The sequence below is a fragment of the Toxotes jaculatrix genome, chromosome 23, assembly GCF_017976425.1.
Source record: "Toxotes jaculatrix isolate fToxJac2 chromosome 23, fToxJac2.pri, whole genome shotgun sequence".
NCBI classification, from domain to species: domain Eukaryota; kingdom Metazoa; phylum Chordata; class Actinopteri; family Toxotidae; genus Toxotes; species Toxotes jaculatrix.
The window spans coordinates 14,231,532-14,249,681 of NC_054416.1; the positions used below are offsets into that span (position 1 = coordinate 14,231,532).

General features: G+C 44.0%; 1 protein-coding gene across 2 annotated transcripts in view; it reads right to left on the reverse strand.

The window, feature by feature from the left end:
- The window catches only part of adam19a (ADAM metallopeptidase domain 19a), a 103,495-nt gene that overhangs the window by 75,727 nt on the left and 9,618 nt on the right, over window positions 1-18,150 (reverse strand). For both annotated transcript variants that reach the window (XM_041031213.1, XM_041031212.1), the window contains exon 2: window positions 10,937-11,016. In XM_041031213.1, the coding sequence (XP_040887147.1) occupies window positions 10,937-11,016 (80 nt within the window). The remainder of the gene's footprint in view (window positions 1-10,936; window positions 11,017-18,150) is intronic.

An 18,150-nucleotide genomic window follows, 5' to 3' on the forward strand; every position in this document is an offset into this window, starting at 1 on the left:
TGAAACCACAAAAACAGACCAGTTGGATTGATCATGAACAGCAACTGCCATGTCTCCCCGCCTGGTAGCGTCTCCTGTTTGTTTACGAGGCATCTCAAAGTAAAGCAAATCTCTCATTTGTTGTATCATCTGACTTTTTAAGCTGCTCTGTGGAGAAACTGTCCAGAGATAGAAGATAAAAAGGGACAAAACTGCTTTAAGGGTCTAATGGAAAATGACAAGATGCAATGTGGATTAGATTTGCTACGTCTGTTGACATTAAACAGGCGCTGCGTGGTAGCCCTAACAAGTCGGATCAAAGGACTGCTACTTCATATATGCCATTACAAAGCTACAACACAATGCAAGTGATAAGGGAAAGAACTGGAACACTTAAATCCTTTATTTCCACTTGTGTAGACAGTCTGATTACCGGGGTCACCGTCATGGTACGTATGGGATTGGCCATTCCCTATAGTCCTCACTTGCTAACCCCATATGATCCGGAGTGTAGCCTGAGATCTTCAGAACTCATCACCGTCCAATCAACAGTCTGAGACACCAAAGTAAGAAAGAAGTAAGAAAACTCTCACATTCGAGAACATCCAGTCCTCCGATGTTTGGCAATGGCTTCAGTGATTAGCTGATTATCAGAATAGCCAGTCCTCACTCTCCCATTGTAAATCTACCTGGACATTTATTGAGGAGACTGCTGGAGAAAACAATCTAGTTTGCAGTAATGCTGACAGGATGGCCCATAAACGACAGTATATGTCACCATCTGGAGTGGTGTGGAGAGTAAAACCTACACTATGATTACAACAGTCAATCTTATATGTTGTGTGATTTTTCTACAAAATTCAGTTAGAGCTGAGGGCTCCTGAGGCCCCCCCACCCTTCCTCAGGAGCCCTCTGGACCCAATTTTTGAGAATCACTGATCTCTTTTACAGCATCCCCTCTTTTGAGAATTAGAGCCAAAAGCTCAACCTCCAGCAAGACCAACAATCACAAGAGATTTTTAAACGATCGGGTCTCAATGTTTCAAAAAAAAAAAAAAAAAAACACCAGAGGAGCATTTTTGGACAAGCGGACTCCAAAGAAAACAGCTGCGTTGTTCCTAAACTCATGACCAGACCTTATGCAGACTAAGAGAGGAATACAAAACTCCATTTGTTGGCTTATCTGATAAACATGTGGTGACAAATGTTTGGTACTGAACAGCGGTGAGCTGTCATTTCTGAAATGCATCTGCCTCTGTCAGATTTACTGATGAGCACAGTGCAGATGGATGATTCTAAACTCGAGTCCAAGGACAGTGGCCTGTATTCATTTTCCCACAAAAGGGTATTGATTCAGCGTAGATACGGCCTCATCATGTTCATTACCTGTAAACCTACTGGGAAAATAACAAATAAATCATACGAATGCCCCAAAATGTTTATCGACAACTATCAAATTATAGCAGAAATTTGTGGTCTCCAGAGGATGATTCCTCACCTTTCATTATAATACTAACATTAATCATGTATCCAAAAGAGCTCTTATAGATCTGTAGTTACAACCAGAATAACCGAAAAACAAAGTTTGCCTATGGGAGTGTAGTTAGGTAGGTAAAAAGTTAGGCACGTTGGACAATGGACTTTAACCAAAGTTTTAACCTGTGACCTCTCTTTTAACTTCATCATTTAGCAATAAAGAGCTATGTCGGGATTTGGTATGCTTGAGACGAACCAGGCTATATGAGGCACTGTCCGAACACATCTAGAGATAAGGTGGAGCGAGGAGACTGTCATCAGGGAGGAGACGTTTGAAGAATGACAAAACTCTCCTAAAACAACGCACACAGCAGCTGTAGCAGTATTCCTATGAAATCTGCTATGGACATTCATCATCCCCAGGGACTGTATCCCAGTGATTTCCACAGATCTTTCCTCTAATACCACTGTCAGAGCAAAACCTCCACCTCCACAGAGAAATATTAAGATCTGACAAACAGATTTAGAATATCATTTGCGGAGCACACTCCTCCTCCCAAGGAGATGAACCATACCCCACTGACCCCACTACCTCTCGTGCAGCGCCACCCTCAGGACCAAACACCCAGTGTATGGTGTAATAAAAACGCCAGCCTGTTAGGGACACCGGCAGACCGTTACACTTCAGCTGAAAAGTAAACTGTCAGTTTTAGCACCACGGAATCATTTGCTCATCTGGCCACTGCCGTCATGTGATTCGAGTCCAGATGGAGGTTTAGTGAAGACGGTTTGCCAATTTTTATTTCTCGACAACAGGCATGTGGGGAAGGCACCAGATGTACACGAGGGACGAGCAGTCCCAGGACTGCTTTAACATCTCATTGTCAATCAGGCAGGAAAGCAAACAGGGTTTCAGCACAGCTGTGTCTCTTGCGGTTGGCGTTGGGGAAACACTCCGGGACACTTCCATCTAATTTTGTTCATTGCGGTACGTCCACGCCATACAAATTAGAAACTTCGAGAGACAGAAAACGTTTATTCTCGACTACTGCAGCGACAGGCACCGCTCTCTAATCAGACTGAGGAAGAGAAACTCAGCAGCAATAAGTAGTTAAAGAGATAATCTGCGGAATTGTTTCAACCCATCGAGTTAAAACCACGCTGGTTTTGTATTTCAATCAGCTGCCAATCAGACAGCGTAGGCGGCAATGTGATGTCTTCTCGCTTTGATCTTCTTTGTCTGCTCTTCCCCTAAATAGATCTTTCTTGATGGCAGACACAGGCGGTGGCATTAATAATGTCTGCAATTATATTTAGGTATGCTATTTCCAGTGAAACTGGTGCTCAGTGGGTCACTGGCGTGGCTTCCTGTCACACCTGAAACAGTGCTTTTCCTCAAAGTCTCTGGCTCTGGCATCTCTGAACTATGGAATTATGTGTTTTTTTAACTGTTTTCACAAGTTCATCCGGTTGGGGCTGTTTTCAAATTCCAAACACAACAAAAAAGTTTCCATTGGTTATTTATCTTATCGCCTAGCGCTGCCCTGGGGTGCTGCTTCAAAAAGTTGTCAAAGACAAGATTTTTAACACAACACTCCCGAGATATTGTGGGTTGTTATTATTTCCACTGCAGTCACGATCAGGACCCGGTAAAGGTGGCACCGAATTTAAGCAAGGTAATGCTTTAAAATAATCTTTCCAGACCATGTTGCACTTCCATAAAAGCTCAACAAAAAGGATAAAAACATTAACATTTTGGTTGAGATTTGCTTTTGACCTCAGCATACTGGCTAAAATTTCCAAGACCTTATTTTACTCTGACTACTTTTTGCATTGCCACTGAAACTGGAGGCTTGGCCTAAATTACAAGCTCTTACAATTAATATAAAGACAGCTGAATTTGTGCCCCACAGCCCCTAACATGAATCAGTGTCTACAGCTCCGTGTTTCCTCCCTATATTCCATATTTACTCCCCCAGGTCATCAGGCTATGACTAAGATTGTACCTTAATTCAAGATGTGTAGCTCAATAATACGGAAAAACACACTTTCAGCTTGCATTCTAAATTGGATATTTCAAGGAAATTAATATTTAATAAACCCAGAATTCTAATTTACCTTTTATTGCAGAGCCGCGGCTGCACGCGGCTCCATAATAAGACGGTAAAATAATCTTGACATTTCCTCAAGCGATATTGGATCCTTTCACACAGCATGAATAGATGCACAGTAATCAATTATCGGCTGTGTTATTCGACCAAAAGCAGGAATCTGGGTTCTATCACACTGTGCAGTGAAGAGTCGCTGCCTGCCTTTTTAAAAATTTCCTCCTCCTCCTCCTCCAGTCGTTGTCCAAGGTTCTTCAAAAGCTTTAAGCCGCAACCAACAATCAAACAAACGTCCACTGTCCCTGACACGAGCAGTAAATGAATTTAGATTTGTATAACACAATTTGAAGCTTTGAAGTGCTGCAGACTTTTTTTTTTTTTTTTTTTTTTGGTCTAGAAATGTAATTCCTCCCCCTGAATATTTTCCAGTGCTCTTCAGCCCCCACACAGCCTACGTTATTGTGCTGCAATCTTTCAAATGAAGAGTGACAGTTGGATTTGAATGCAGAGGATGACATTTCCACTTTTATTTGTGTTTTTTTTTTTTTTTGGGAATCGTATCGGCCGGGGACAATTTGAGGATTTAGGGTTGGGGGGGTGGATGGGGGGCATGGGCGAACATACATGCTCGCACGCTGTATGACACACACCCTGCTGCTTTCACACTGCTGACACTGCAGCCTGACCTTGGATGGTACAGAGAGGGGAAGGGGGGGGGGGCAGGAGGGAGTGTTGAAAGCTCACTGTGGGTGTTTCCACACCTCTGCTTCTGTCCTCACCTGCCTTTAACCCCCCCCCCCCCCCCCCCGCCCCACACACACCTGGCTGTCCTCACAGGGGTTATTTCATCTTTTTAAATATGTTTGTAATGTTAGTCTGATTCAGATGTTTGTGAACAGGTGTGATGAAACACGGCACATTACGGAGCCCCTAATCCACTGTTTGCATGCTATCTGCCAAACATGGCGGAGATGTTGGAACCTGGCCGCGGAGATTTGCTCCCATTCAGACAGAAGAGCATTAGTGATGCTGGGTGATGCAGGTCTGGCTCACAAGACACTGATTCAGTTCATCCCCAGTGGTGTTGGATGGGGTCAAGGGTCAGGGCTCTGTGCAGACTCGGTCAAGTTCTTCCACAGCAAACTTGGAAAACCTTGTCTTTATGGAGCTGGCACAGTGGCACTGTCATGTCGAAATAGGACACTTAAACTGCTGAAACAAAATTGTCAGTCTATGCTGGAGAGTTCATATTTTTTTCTTCTTTTTTTTTTTTTTGGTTAAATTCAGTATTTCTTTGCACTGCGATTCAATATTCATCCACCAGAATTAGACAGTATGCCTGGCAGCAAGGAGAGGGATTTGAAATCCCGTTTAGACGTTCATGTTGGGAAATAAACTGGTAATGCTTTACTTTATGGATCCCTGAAAATAACTATTTCATCTGGTAGAAATGATAGGGAAAACAGAAGAAGAAAAAGTTCACTATTCACCATTATTACCATTATTACCATTATTAGCTGTGTCCATTTGATTTATAGACGAATTTCCTTGAAAGAACTCCTTTAATTAACATTTATAGAAAATACAGTGGAAATGAGGTGAGGTTGGATATGGATATGGGGGGGGGGGGGGGGGGGGGGGGTGACGCTGTTGTCCTACAGCTGTTGCAGAGGCTTCATCACCAGGACAAGAATGAATTCCAGAGGAAATCATATTTTTGCCCGTTTAAAGTGTTTAAATGTATTGGCACCAAATATCCAATCCAACATACCGCTTTGAGCTGAAACCTAAACCACGGCACAAAGCAGTGTGGGAAGGTGGGCTTGGCACGAATACAGATGGCAGCTTATTGCTGAGTTCGCTCAACACACACACACACACACAGAGCAGAAAAGCACGAGAGCGTACAAATTCCAGATGTACACAAAGGAGGACGGAGGAAAGAAAAAAAAAAAAAAAAAAAAAAAGCGAACGTAGCAACAATGAACAGACCGTGGCGCAGCTCCTTCCTGTCAGCCACGGACCAGGACAATGTGACGAGCAGCATTCACAGCAAGCAAACATGTCATTTGGTTCTGTCTACATAAAGACGTCAGCCTGCTTTTGTTTCCACTGTAGCAGGTTTGCACGTCGGGGGAAATCATTTTTCAAGTTTTCATTCTGCTTATAGAAAACAAGGACGTTTCTCTTTGAAGCTCTGAGGCTGACGAGTCAGGTCGGATGACAAAAAAAAAAAAAAATCAGATGAAAAAGAACAAAGATATCTTTAGACCATTTAATATGTTGTTTAAAAATAAAATTTAAAAGGTGGTATTTTTAACAACCGAAGACCTTTGAGTCTTAAAAAAAAAAAAAATCTGTCAGATTTGTTTTGACAGAGGATGATTTTTTTTGTGTGTGTGTGTGTGTGTTGTTCTGGAACAAAACCTCCTGTAAACTCACTTTCTCTCATCTCTGTTTGCTCCTCGCCAACATCTCAGGTCGGGCGGCCAGTTGGGTCCAAAGGCCCATGAAGTTGGAGGTAGCAGTCCCCCCTTCAGCTCGCCTCTACTGTTAACTCTCTGACTCTAGTTTCCACAATGCCACAGCTGTTTAACTCTGTTGCAAGAAGGAAGAGGAAAGTTTGGGAAGTGAAACTACTCTTTCCTTACAAAACATTAAGCGAAACTAACCAATAAGATTGTAGAGAAAAAGAAGAAGAAGAATGTTGAGTTAATATTTACAGTGTTCCCGTTGTATTAGATAATGCACAGCAGAGACGGGCCATTTATTCAGACAGACGTGTAACACTGTGTGAAAAATGCAGCCGGCGAAAGCATCAGCGCAGCGGGGGTCCCAACACAGGGATCAATGGCACAAACAGGGGTCTGGGATTCCTCGGATCGGCTTTCGTTGCAACACAATCGGAGACGTCCTGAGCCGATCCTAAGGATTGGTGGGGGGGGGGTGGTGGTGGGGAACCAATTGATCAGTGTCAGCAAAAATAAAGCCGATCAAAATCTGATCCTTTCTTTGCTACTGTGTTTTGTCCACCCGAGTCTGCTGGGGTTGCAGCGTGGCTCTCCTCCGCCGTGCAACCATTCAACTCCAGAGTCAGAGAAAAAAAAAATTACAGCGCAAAAGTGTGAAAAATGATTTTATTTACCTTGAGTGACTCTGAGTTCAGACAAAATGTACACGCTCACTAAGCGACGACACTAATTATCATTAGCAAAAGAGCAATTATGCGCTCTCGTATTTTTTTGGGGGGGGGGCTGGTGCTGACCGTCGCACTCGCCGGTTAAAATGACAAACGCTGCCTGCAGCAGATCATATCAGCCATCATTAATTAATGTTAATTCCACCAGTAAGCTGATAACAGGCGAAATTAAATTTGTCTGTTTCCTGCTTAAAGAGCTCAGTTAGAGCTTCATGAGGGGACTCTCTCCGCTCCGTCCAACAGAGTGATACATCACCTCTCTAGCTATGAGACTGACAGGCCTGGGCTGGGTTCAGTGTGAGCCTCAGCCAATGTACTAGCAGTGAAGAGGGAGTTGAGCCTGAAGGCAGAACTCTCAGTTTACTAGTTAATCTATGTTAATCTATGCTCCCACCCTTTGGACATCTAGAGGCAGGTCAGAACCACCATTCCTTCCAAACTGAGAGGTAGTGCAGGGATCTGGTTCAGATGCCTCCCTTTAGAGGCTGTGGGGTGTGGGGATTGTTCAGATAACGGACCACATTAATGGACTGACTAATCATCATCATCGGTACCAGTACCCGTGTCCACCGCCAACTGAAAATCTTTTATTTCAAGAACAAGGAAAGCAGCTGAATGACTGCTCAGAGCTATTTCTAATCTGAAGGAGGAAAAACGTTCTGGTGGGGGACGACCGAGGTGACATACAATAATCATCCCAAATGACGACCTTCGCCTTCAAAACCACCTGTTGAGAACAGATGTCTTCAAATGTGTTTCACTCTGTACGAGGCAAAAATCCATTATGGCTTAACGGCAAGGAGTACTGTGATAAACTGTGGCCAGAGACAGGAAATATTCAAAATGCATTTCCTTTTTGCCTGTTGGGATGTGAAGCTGCCATATATGTTGCACATGGGTTCAGCTGACCTTCCTGAATAAATATAGGTTTAAAAAAAAAGGAAAAAAAAGCCAAAACAACCTAGGGACAGTGAAAGAGCATGCAGGGTCAAAGAAATGTTTGCTGAAACGATATATTAAACATGCAGAAATGCATGCGTGCACACTCCTCAGACTCTGCCATCTCCTTTGGTGCACTTTTACTCCTTTGGTAGCTTTGGGGCTTTCAAATGCAACTTTAACTTTTAACATCTTCATTTGACAGCTGTGAAACTTCCCTTACAAATGTGGCTGGATACAGGCCAGGGAAATACAATCAAAATAATGCCAGCTGATTGGTGACATATATCAACCAGGAGCTAATCAATACTAACCCAGTTATCTAATGGAAGCCTTTAGCTTTAATTGATTCAAAGGAAACAATTTCTTTCTTGGATTTTAATTGACTGGGTTTCAATGGGCAGCTTTCTAAAATCATATCAGCTGAATCCTAGCGAGCATCGTCAGTGTGACTTGGTGTGCATGCAAAAGCTCCTCTGCACAAAGGCTACTATAGACAACCCCCCCCCCCCCCTCCTCCTCCTCCTCCTCGCAGTGCCCACACAAGGCCTTGATCCATATGTGCACTCCCTAATCTTGCCAATGTGAATGTCACTGACATCTCCAGGAGGCTCGCGAGGTGAGCGATAATCTAATCGCCGGGGAGAAGAAGGAAGCAAAGATGCGGGGCAGGTGGGAAGGCGGCGTACGGCTGTGAGAGGAGCGGGAGATAAAAAATGAGGCAGAGGAGGACAGAGGCCACAGTGAGTCTTTGAACTCTCCCGACAAATAATTGAAGGACATGAGACAGAGTATAAAGCTACACCGACAAATGATGACAGATGAAACCCCTGACACTGAGCAGCTTCTGTCGTGCAGGGGGGGGGGGGGAAATAAAAGGATGAAGGTATGAAAGAAGGCGAATGCGACCAGAACAGATGTCCCGTTAATGACTCTGTCACAACTTTTTGATCATTTGCTTTCCGGACATGCAATTAGTAAGATCGGAACCCCAAACTGGAGGGGCGGGGTTCACAAGTTTTCAATTCAGATCTTCCTCTAAGCCAACAGATGATCAGACATTATTCAGTCGTGTAGATGTTAAAACATTCTCATCATGCAAAGGAGAAGTCCCACCATCAACCAACCTGTAATCCTCAACCTCGCTTCCTCATTGCTTTTCTAATCCCATTGATTTCTGCTGTACTAACACTATCCTCTTCATTTCCTCTACTGCTGGCACTGACCCGCCGAGCATCAATATTCGCTGGTTAGCACGCCGGTTAGCGTGAGGGCTCTGGTATGCAGATGGATGTATGGGTCTGAATCATCCTGCGTGGTTATGTCTCTCAGCAGGGCTCCACTTTCCCCATTATTGCGAGCATTAAGATGCACAAGAGGCAGTCAGACGCCTCGAGTGATCGCCGTCAATTACATGGTACCCGTCGGGGGAGCTGACCGGATGAGACCGGCGGCTGCTCTCAGGGTGTCATGCCTACAGCTTTGGCTACAGTCTCTCCGTTCCCTCTCCAACCCCGCCCCAACTTGTCCTCTCTTACCAAGGCAAACCATTAGGCCAAGCGGGGGACATCTGTACAGCAAGGCACTGAGCCATGTTTCCGATGCTTAGCTGGACAAGGCCCCGCCAACTCCATGTCAACAATAACAGATATCACTGACGTAACGAGTTGCCAGTCTCTCAGCTCTGGACACAAGCTTTTCAACCACAGTTATCCATCTGTACATCTGCTCCAAATGCTTCAGACATTTGTCTCAACAATTAGGAAGGAGAAGCTAATCTTATTCAAAGAGGTCTCTGGAAAGTATGTACTGAAGGAGAGAGGAGGGCAGGAGAGGACCCTAATCCCTAATCCGACCTTGTACCCCTCTTTCCTGCAAGACACACCTATGAAGCATGGTGCACCCGCGAGGCCTGGCATAATGCAAACCCCCCCCCCCACCCTCCTACCATCAGGCTCCACAGCAACCTCCTCCCTCAAGCTGTGAGGATCCTCAACAGCTTACATGTCCATGCCAGCACCCGTCAATCCCCCCCCCCCCCCGCCCAAACTGGAGCACCCGGGCCAACTCAACCCCCACCACACAGCCCATACCACCGACCTGCATCCACTACATGGACAGCACTGACTGTACATGTCACTTTAACCCTATGTGTCTTCCAGTCCACAGTTTCTTAATAAGACAGGGATTAAAAAACAAAACAAAAAAACACAAAGCTAATTACTCTGACGTTTTTTAAACTTCATTATTGAGCAGTGTCACAGGTTTGGCAAATTTTGACCCTCTGAAGCAACAATTTTGTGCGTGCATTACACAAACAAATACGTCTCATCATGCAGCCCCATGATGTCACGTCACTGTCAGGACTGTGCTACACTGACCAGACTGTGCTGAAGCAGCTCCACCTTCACTATTTTCCAAGGTGCTGCTGCACTTCACAGACAGTTTTACAAACTAAGCCTTCCACTGTAAAAGTCCTGTTGTTAATCTCTTTGAAACATGCTGCGCTAAGTTAAAACTTCCTGCTTCTTCTGACTGCTGCTGGTGAATTAGCAACGCTGGCTGCTAGATCCCCTACCCTTCTCATCATTTTTCTAAAGGGCACACCGCCTCCCACCTGCGTGTGGAGGACCAGGGAGGAGGCAGTGGAGGACGGGGGGGTGCGGTCTGTGGGGGCAACCTTCCATATCAATAATCACCCCACAGAGTCAAGCATACCCTTAGGATACAAGTACAGAACCACAAGAACAGATGTCCTCCATTCGGCCATAAAACCAGACCGTGACTGAGGTGGGCTGGGACAAGAAAAAAAAAAAAAGCATCTTGCAACAAAGGTCGTCTGCGATGATTAATAATTTAAGCCACCAAAGCCATACACATTCTAAGAGATGGTGTAATTAGACACTTGTTTTTCATTATTTATGCCCATAACAAGACTCACTTTAGTAAGTGATAAATGATTTCTATGCCCCCATGACCTTCACACCATAGGTGCCACCACTGGAGAGGCTCTATCAATAGGAAACACTTTAAACTTGTTGGATGTAATAAGCACTGCAGGCTCTCGGGTTCCAAAAACAGATTTTAGACTCTTCCTTCTTGTAACCAGCAGGATATATGGGTTTAATCATAGCAGTTACCCCCCTGACCAAAGGCAGGGCAGTTATAGTATTTAAGCTTTTGCTTTTGATGTGGTGGAAACAAAGGTCAGAGAAAGGTTGATGAGATTTCTGACCTGCGTCAAGGTTTCAGCCTCCCTCTTGATCCGTCCTTGAGAAAGCCACTTCGCCGTGACCGTCCTTCCCCTCCGCAGCCCTGGAGGACACAAAGCAGAAGGGGTGATTAATAAGACATGGGGCTGCTTGCATAGACGGGTAATGTCACATGTGACGGGAGGTCAACACAGATGGGAAACACTCACAGATGAGAGGTTAGAAAGAGGAGGGAAATCAACAAGGTAGGCCGTACGGTGTAGCGTCATTATGGTACTGAGAATAAAGCAAACAGGGTCACAATGGAAGTGAAACTATTCAGGCACTACATGATAGCTGTTCCCCTTCTGAGTGGATGCACGTCTGACACCAGGCTAAAGTTAGCCTGGACCTCCAGTCTTAAATCGCAAATCAAATCTCAGTCATCACAAATGTCGACACACATGCACAAGCCTGATTTCCAGCCCTGCATTTATCCATCCCATCCTCTGGACCTGTTTAAAGCTAAAGCAATCAGAAAAACTGTCGACAGCTATTTTGATAATCAGTTATTTAATTTTTTTTTTTTTTGGAGCAAAAATCTTGACAAAAATGCCAAACGTTTTCCAGTTCCAGCTTCTTAAATTAGAGAAAGTAATAGCTGTGTTAGACCTGTTCCTGTTCTGTAAAGAACAGAAAAGAAGCTTAATTTTACAGATAAAATTGCAGCAGAGAAAAGTTGTGAATGCAACACCTTTTAGTTGCTATGGTGAGATTATTTCCACACCCAGCAGTTGCAGATCAGCAATATTAATATTTGGAGAGGTGTTTGTGTCCATCATAAGTCCATAAGTCTAAATGATGCCAGTGAGAGTGACCAAAAAACAGTGGAGTTGTGGTCCAGACGGCTAAACGATGAGTATAAAATAAAAACTCTACATTTCATTGCTTCTGGGTGGCCTCAGGTCCCTTTTCAGGACAGTTAAGCTCCCTTATGCTCCCCTGTATTTCAAACACTGATCTGGCTCCTACTGTTTTTTTTTTTTTCATTGTTGTCATCATGCCTGCACATGACAGTAGCCTATCACCAACTATCTATCTTCATAAAAGCTAATTAAAAAACGAGATAAATATGCCACAATCACTGGAGGAGGAGGATTTTCTCAGGCTGTGTGTTTCAGCATGCAGCAGTGCAGTTCAGTGGACTAATGGCTCCCATTTTCACTGAGCAAGGATCTCAACAGGATGACTAGATTAAGCTGGAGTGAATCATGAGCTCACTTCAAATTGACAAAAACACTTCTCGGGATGTTGCGTTTAAAAGCAGGCAGCAAAACAACCTTTTGTAAAGATCCTTTCCGTGTTTACCAAAAGAATAACAGAGTAGGTTTTTAAAGCAGGAGTCAACAGGAAACGTCCAGAATAAACCGTCTGAATTGACCTTCCCAGAGCTAATGAAGAGAAGAGACTACAAACATGGCTGACTGATTAGTTCGTAGCCTCGGAGTCAAGTTCAGAAAACCACATTTATTTTTCAGCATAGTCTCCTCCTACATTTACACCTTAGTCCAGTGGTGGTGGAGCATTATCGTTCAAAATGCTCCTTCATGTTTATTGACTCTATTGGTTGAATATGTCCATACTGGACACAATTAAGTGGCTCTGACAGTCAATGTCTCCACATCGGAGAACACACAACTGAACTCCCTACTGAGCACGGCTGCTCTCTTAGCCATTTACTCTTTTAGCTAGCATCTAAAGTGGGCTAAGAGCCCATTGGGAAAGTCCATCGCAATGCGTTAACAATAGCGCCCAGTAAGGGAGCCACACAGGTCACCACAGGCTTCTGCCATGGTCTCTGTTTGGACAGTAACACATTAAGCTGTCTCATCGTCATCGACCACGCTGTGGGATCTGCATGGCTAAATAACACCTTCACAAAGGCTCCACGCGGGGAGCGTGGTAGGCCTGAGAACCTGCCGTGATACGCGCTCGATGTCAAAACGGCAACCTGAGGTGAATTCGACTTTTAAATGTCCATAGCCTGTTCTCCTCAAGTTCAGGAAGATCAAATGCTTCACCCCCCCACCCCACGCAAAGCAAAGGTCACCATTAATCGCTGATAACACTGAAAGGAATCCATAAAATGTCAGCAGCACTTGGCCTGGAATTGTTACAGACAGGGAGGAGTGTAGCGGGGGGCGGGGGTGGGGGGGCATTTCTCTGACATTTGAGATTTTCAGAAAAGGGGGCAAGAAAAAAATAATGAGTGGAGCAGAGTGGAATGGTGTTGAGCTGTGATGGAAGCCCTCTGTTGTGTTACTACTGTTGCTACTACTACTACAGCAACTGCTACTGTTAATGCAAACTCAACAAGTCCTGCTACCGCTTCACAATAATCTTATCCACTAGCAAACAACCAAAAGGGTCTTATCATAAAGCAGCCACAGAAGGTGTTGACTTAGCCACAGAGATTAGCCGCCGCCTGCCTGCCAGCTGCTCATTCAATAAAAAAGGCTTCTACATCCAGATCTGGATTTTTTTTTTTTTTCCTGTGCTTTTTTTTTTTTTTTTTTTTTTTTTGTCAGCAAAACAAACAGCACAGGAGCAATGAAAAAAAAAAACAAAACAGCAACATATTTGACATTTCCTTTTTATTTTTAACTTCGCCACTGTCACCACCTTCCAAAGATTTTATATAGTATATATAACGGATATAACATCCCTATCTCTGACCAGACCGTCGGCGGTCGGGCTGCATCGTGGGTAACCTGGCCACCAGATTTGCTGTGAACTCCGTTTCCCAACATGTCACCATGGTGAGCGAGACCTCTCCCCATCCTGTTCCTGCGCACTTGAGTTATCCAGAACATTACAAGCTCTGATTGCGGTTGCTCACAGCGCAGCTATAACAACTTAATGGAATTTCACCATTTGTAAACGTACTTATCTCCAGCAGAGCTCCACTCTTCTCCCACAAATGCAATCCTCCCCCAAAGCCCCCCCCCCACCCTCCCACCTCCGCATGTAGCCTTAAGAACACAGATGCCCACTCAATCCACTTGAATTCACATGGAAAATGACAGTTATTGCAGTGTCCACTTTGAGCTTATACAAGTATTCTAATGGCATATATATAGTATTGATCTGAAACAAGGAAAAAAGGAGCTTTGTTTAAACACTGTGGTTTGTATTGTACTTGTATTTGTACTGTGGAGTATTCAGTACATGTTATACCGGATCCTGGAAATAAAGAGTCCAAGCTAAGCCACCTGAAGCATTTGACACACTTTAAAACCTTTCCCAGCTTCAGACCATTTCACATCAACAGTTTGAGGTAGTGGCCGAAACGTGGCCCAGAAAACACAAGCGTCTGTATTTCAATATTCTTTCACTGCCAAAATCAACAAATGACACATCGGTCTGGAGCCTCTGGCATCACTGCATCGCTTCCACAGCTCCCACTGAATGATCGACTACGCCGTGCGGTGCTTAATGAAGGGCAGGTAGATGTGATATACAACCTCCAAGTAAACAAATCACTGCTGTGTCTTCACCTCACTTCTTCTGGCTGCAACACTTCCAACAAAGTCTCCAGTGAAGCTTTTCAATTACAAAATCACTTTGTGTGACTATGTGTGTGACTGTGTGTGTGCTGGATAAACCAGCCTCCTTCCTAATTCTGCAGCGGAAAAATAAGGCAGAGGTGGATGGACGGGTGGACGAAGACATGGACGTGCGGATGGAAGAGGATAAGGAAAGGCGAAAAGAATGAGAGGGTCCGCTCCTCTAACCGAGATCCTAAACCTCATTCCCCAGTTTAGCAGAGAGCTCATTGGATACACCATCTCATCCGACCTCGGGGCATCCGTTCACAGTCAGAAGCAGAGATAGAGCTCCCTTTTGGTAAATGAGCCTTTAAATGCTTCTTTTCATGTTTTCTCATGTCATGTTCCTCACCCTCCTCTCCGTCTCGTCTCCTGTTACGGCTCTGTTAATACAGCTGGATAGTTTTACATCTGGCTGCGTGGAAAGCGGCGGCTGCCGGCAGCTTCAAAGTTTCACAGCATCCTGACCTCTTCGACCACTTTGAGGCAGGAGAATGATGAGTTGGACAAAGTTTGAGAAGAGAGTCAGTTCAACGTGTCTTCTTAAAAAAAAAAAAAAAAAAAAAAAAATGGCTGCCCCTGGGTCCAAAGAAAATCCATTTATGTTTAAGAAGGTGTTATACTCCATACAGTGAGTTTTCCAGCTCTCTCTACAAGTCGGTAACTTCATGAAAAATCTCATGATGGAAGGGGGGTAAAAAGGTGAAGCTTGGCCTCTCGCAGCCCCCCCCCCCCCCCCCCCCCCACCCCCGCCCGAAGCACAGCAGCCCACTTTCCTGGATTTAAAATCCACATTTAGAAGTGGAGCACTGCTTGGAAACCAGTTTAAAGTCAAAACATTGACAAAACCGGAGGGCTCAGAGAAATTGTACTCCATGATGTAATCTACATTGGGCTTCGGGGAGCCGTTAAGGAAAGTGTGCCACTAACTAGGCACAACCTCTTTTGCTATTTCACAGCCATTCTGAACTGAAGCCAAGAAGAGAAACGACGGTCCCCTAACTCCTCCTTCTCCATCTTACCATACAGCACTCAATGCGGTAGTGTTTCTGCACTGTGACTCCCAGAATTCACCTGTCCGACAAACAGCTCGGCCGGCGCCACAACGCGTCCGTGAACTTTTCTGCACAACGAGTTTCTGGGATTACATGAAGAGACATATTGTATCTTGGTTACAATTCTTTATTCCAGGTTTTCCTTATTAAATATTTGTGTATTAAGGTTAAGCTAAAAAATGGCCGACGTGTATCAGGTTTTAGAATCCAACATCAGTCGGCCATGACCTCGTCTGTCTGTCCCCACATTTCCCTGCCTCTTCTCTGTGAAATGAACTATTTCAAAAACAAAATAAAAACTGCTTTCTCTCTCTGCGTCAGGTAATTTGTCCCTGCTATGCCACAATTTATTTCCATTAAGGCTCATGAATGAAATGATAAGAAAATGATGTAAATTCCATGCAAGCCCGTGATTTGAGATGCTATGACGCAGCGTGCTCTTTGTTCATCAGGAGGCATTTCGCTCTCTGTAGGCTACTTTAATTCCGTGCAATTAGATGAGATGATTTGAAATTTAGCATTTTTGGGGGGGGGAACAAAAAAAAAAAGCAAAGTGGAAAATAATCCACAAAATGTAGAATGTTTTTATTTCCTTACTAATGTCAAATCAAGGTTTAGTGATTCTTCAAGGAGCTTTTCTCCCTATTTTAACAAATACAGCCAAAAGATTTGAACTAATGAATCGCCTGGGGGATAATGTGTCTTGTCTTTGGTGTTCTTAAGTAGACAAGGTAGTTCTGTGATTTATCCACTGGAGTATACTACATAATGCATACAGAGTTTTTCACTCAGAGGCAGAAGAATGGAAGCTCTAATTTTAAAATTAGATGAAATGAAACTTTAATGACCCCCATGAGAAAAGTGGGTCATTGCAGCACTAAAGAAATATATAATATAGATAATATAGATAAGAACATGCCTTATAGAGAACAGAAGAGAGGTAAGTACAGTAGAACATGAGAGAACAGCAGCAAATATATACATAAAACCAAGGGTCAGGACAGAGGAGAGATGACATGTGCTTTCACTGCTGTAGATGGTCACAGCACATTTTCTTATTAATTCATAATTGTGGAATTTATGGATTTTTTTCCACCTCTGGTAGATGAGACACCTCAGAGACCTGTGAGAAAATGGTGACACTTCTAATAATGCAACAATTCTTTGAAGGCCATTATTTCTATACTGAGGCTTTCACATTCTTTCAATCTGGTTGTCCCTAATTCAGAGGCCAAACCAGACGAGAGAACATAAAAATATTTGGAAGCCATTTCCATCTCCAAATTTCTATCTCTAATTGTAATGCTTTAGCTCTAAATGGGCTAAATTCAATTCATTAACATAGCTGCATGCTAATGCTCACGAATACTGTGAGGGACAAGTTGTGTTTTTAAACTTACATTGTCCAGACCACAGAAAAACAACAGTTTGGGCTTGTAAGGCATTCACCAATAACAAAGGTCATTCCTGCAGCGCTCCACTCCCTGAGGAGAAAGCTTCCCATCATTGCTTTGTACTGACCGAATGGACCTGGACAGCGCCGGCTGTTGCGTGTAACGTCTAGTTTTAGGGAGCATGAAATGGGCTGACAGAGCAGCTGGTGCAGCCTGGACTGCTCTGCTGCTCCACTCTGACAGCCTCTCTCTCACACTTGCAAATCAACGAACGAATCGGTTTGGCAGCGAAGCAGCTGTTTCGCCAAATTTGCACGGACACATTTCTTCTCTCGCTTTACCTCCAGTAGTGGTGAAACTTTTGGTTTTATCTGTCAAGGTTTTCTCACATCTGTCTATCTGAGGTTTCGGGCCTATATCACAACACAGCTGGTGAAGAACAGAAGTTCATTTATGGTGTATTTAAAACTTTAAATTAAAAAAAATCAAACAGCAATATATCTTTTCAGCGAGTGTCCTTTCCAAGTCCTTGCTATTCTGGAAAATCAATAAAATATGCTGTCAACAACGTCTATAAACTATTTATTTATTTACTTTGGATCAAAATGCTCCAGTTCCATTAACCCTAATTTTACTGGGGGTTAAGGCTCAGATTTTAGAATGAGATGGATGCAAAGCTAAGGACAAAAGTTTGTTTTCCAGCCTTATCAGCCATGTTAAAGTGAGTGTAAATTAAAAAAAAAAAACAGTCACACTACTACCACCATCTCTAAAAATGTATGAGGACAGAAAATGCCAGCACAGAATATAACCCGCTGGCAGGTGCAGTCTAATTGGTATCAGCCCTGAAACAGCCATACTGTTCAAGTGCTATAATTTCCATTACTGCCAGTGTATATTCAGGCTGTATGAACCCATCCTGTCCAAACAATCTGTCCTTGTTTTACATTCTCTTTGTTCAGTCATTCAAGGACTGACGCCCCGTCCTTCTCCATGCCTCATGCGCACACCTCTTATATTCATTGTATTCATCTTTTTATTTACTCTCTCTCTTTCCCGTCCGTGGACCCTTAGGGGACTCTCGGCCAACATCAAGAGAGAAAGCAGGAGGATTCAAGATCACGTCCGGCACTTGCCCAGTGAGATATAACTGCAGGGTGCCTGGGTTTGGGGGGTGGGGGGGTGGTGGGGGGGTGCTGGA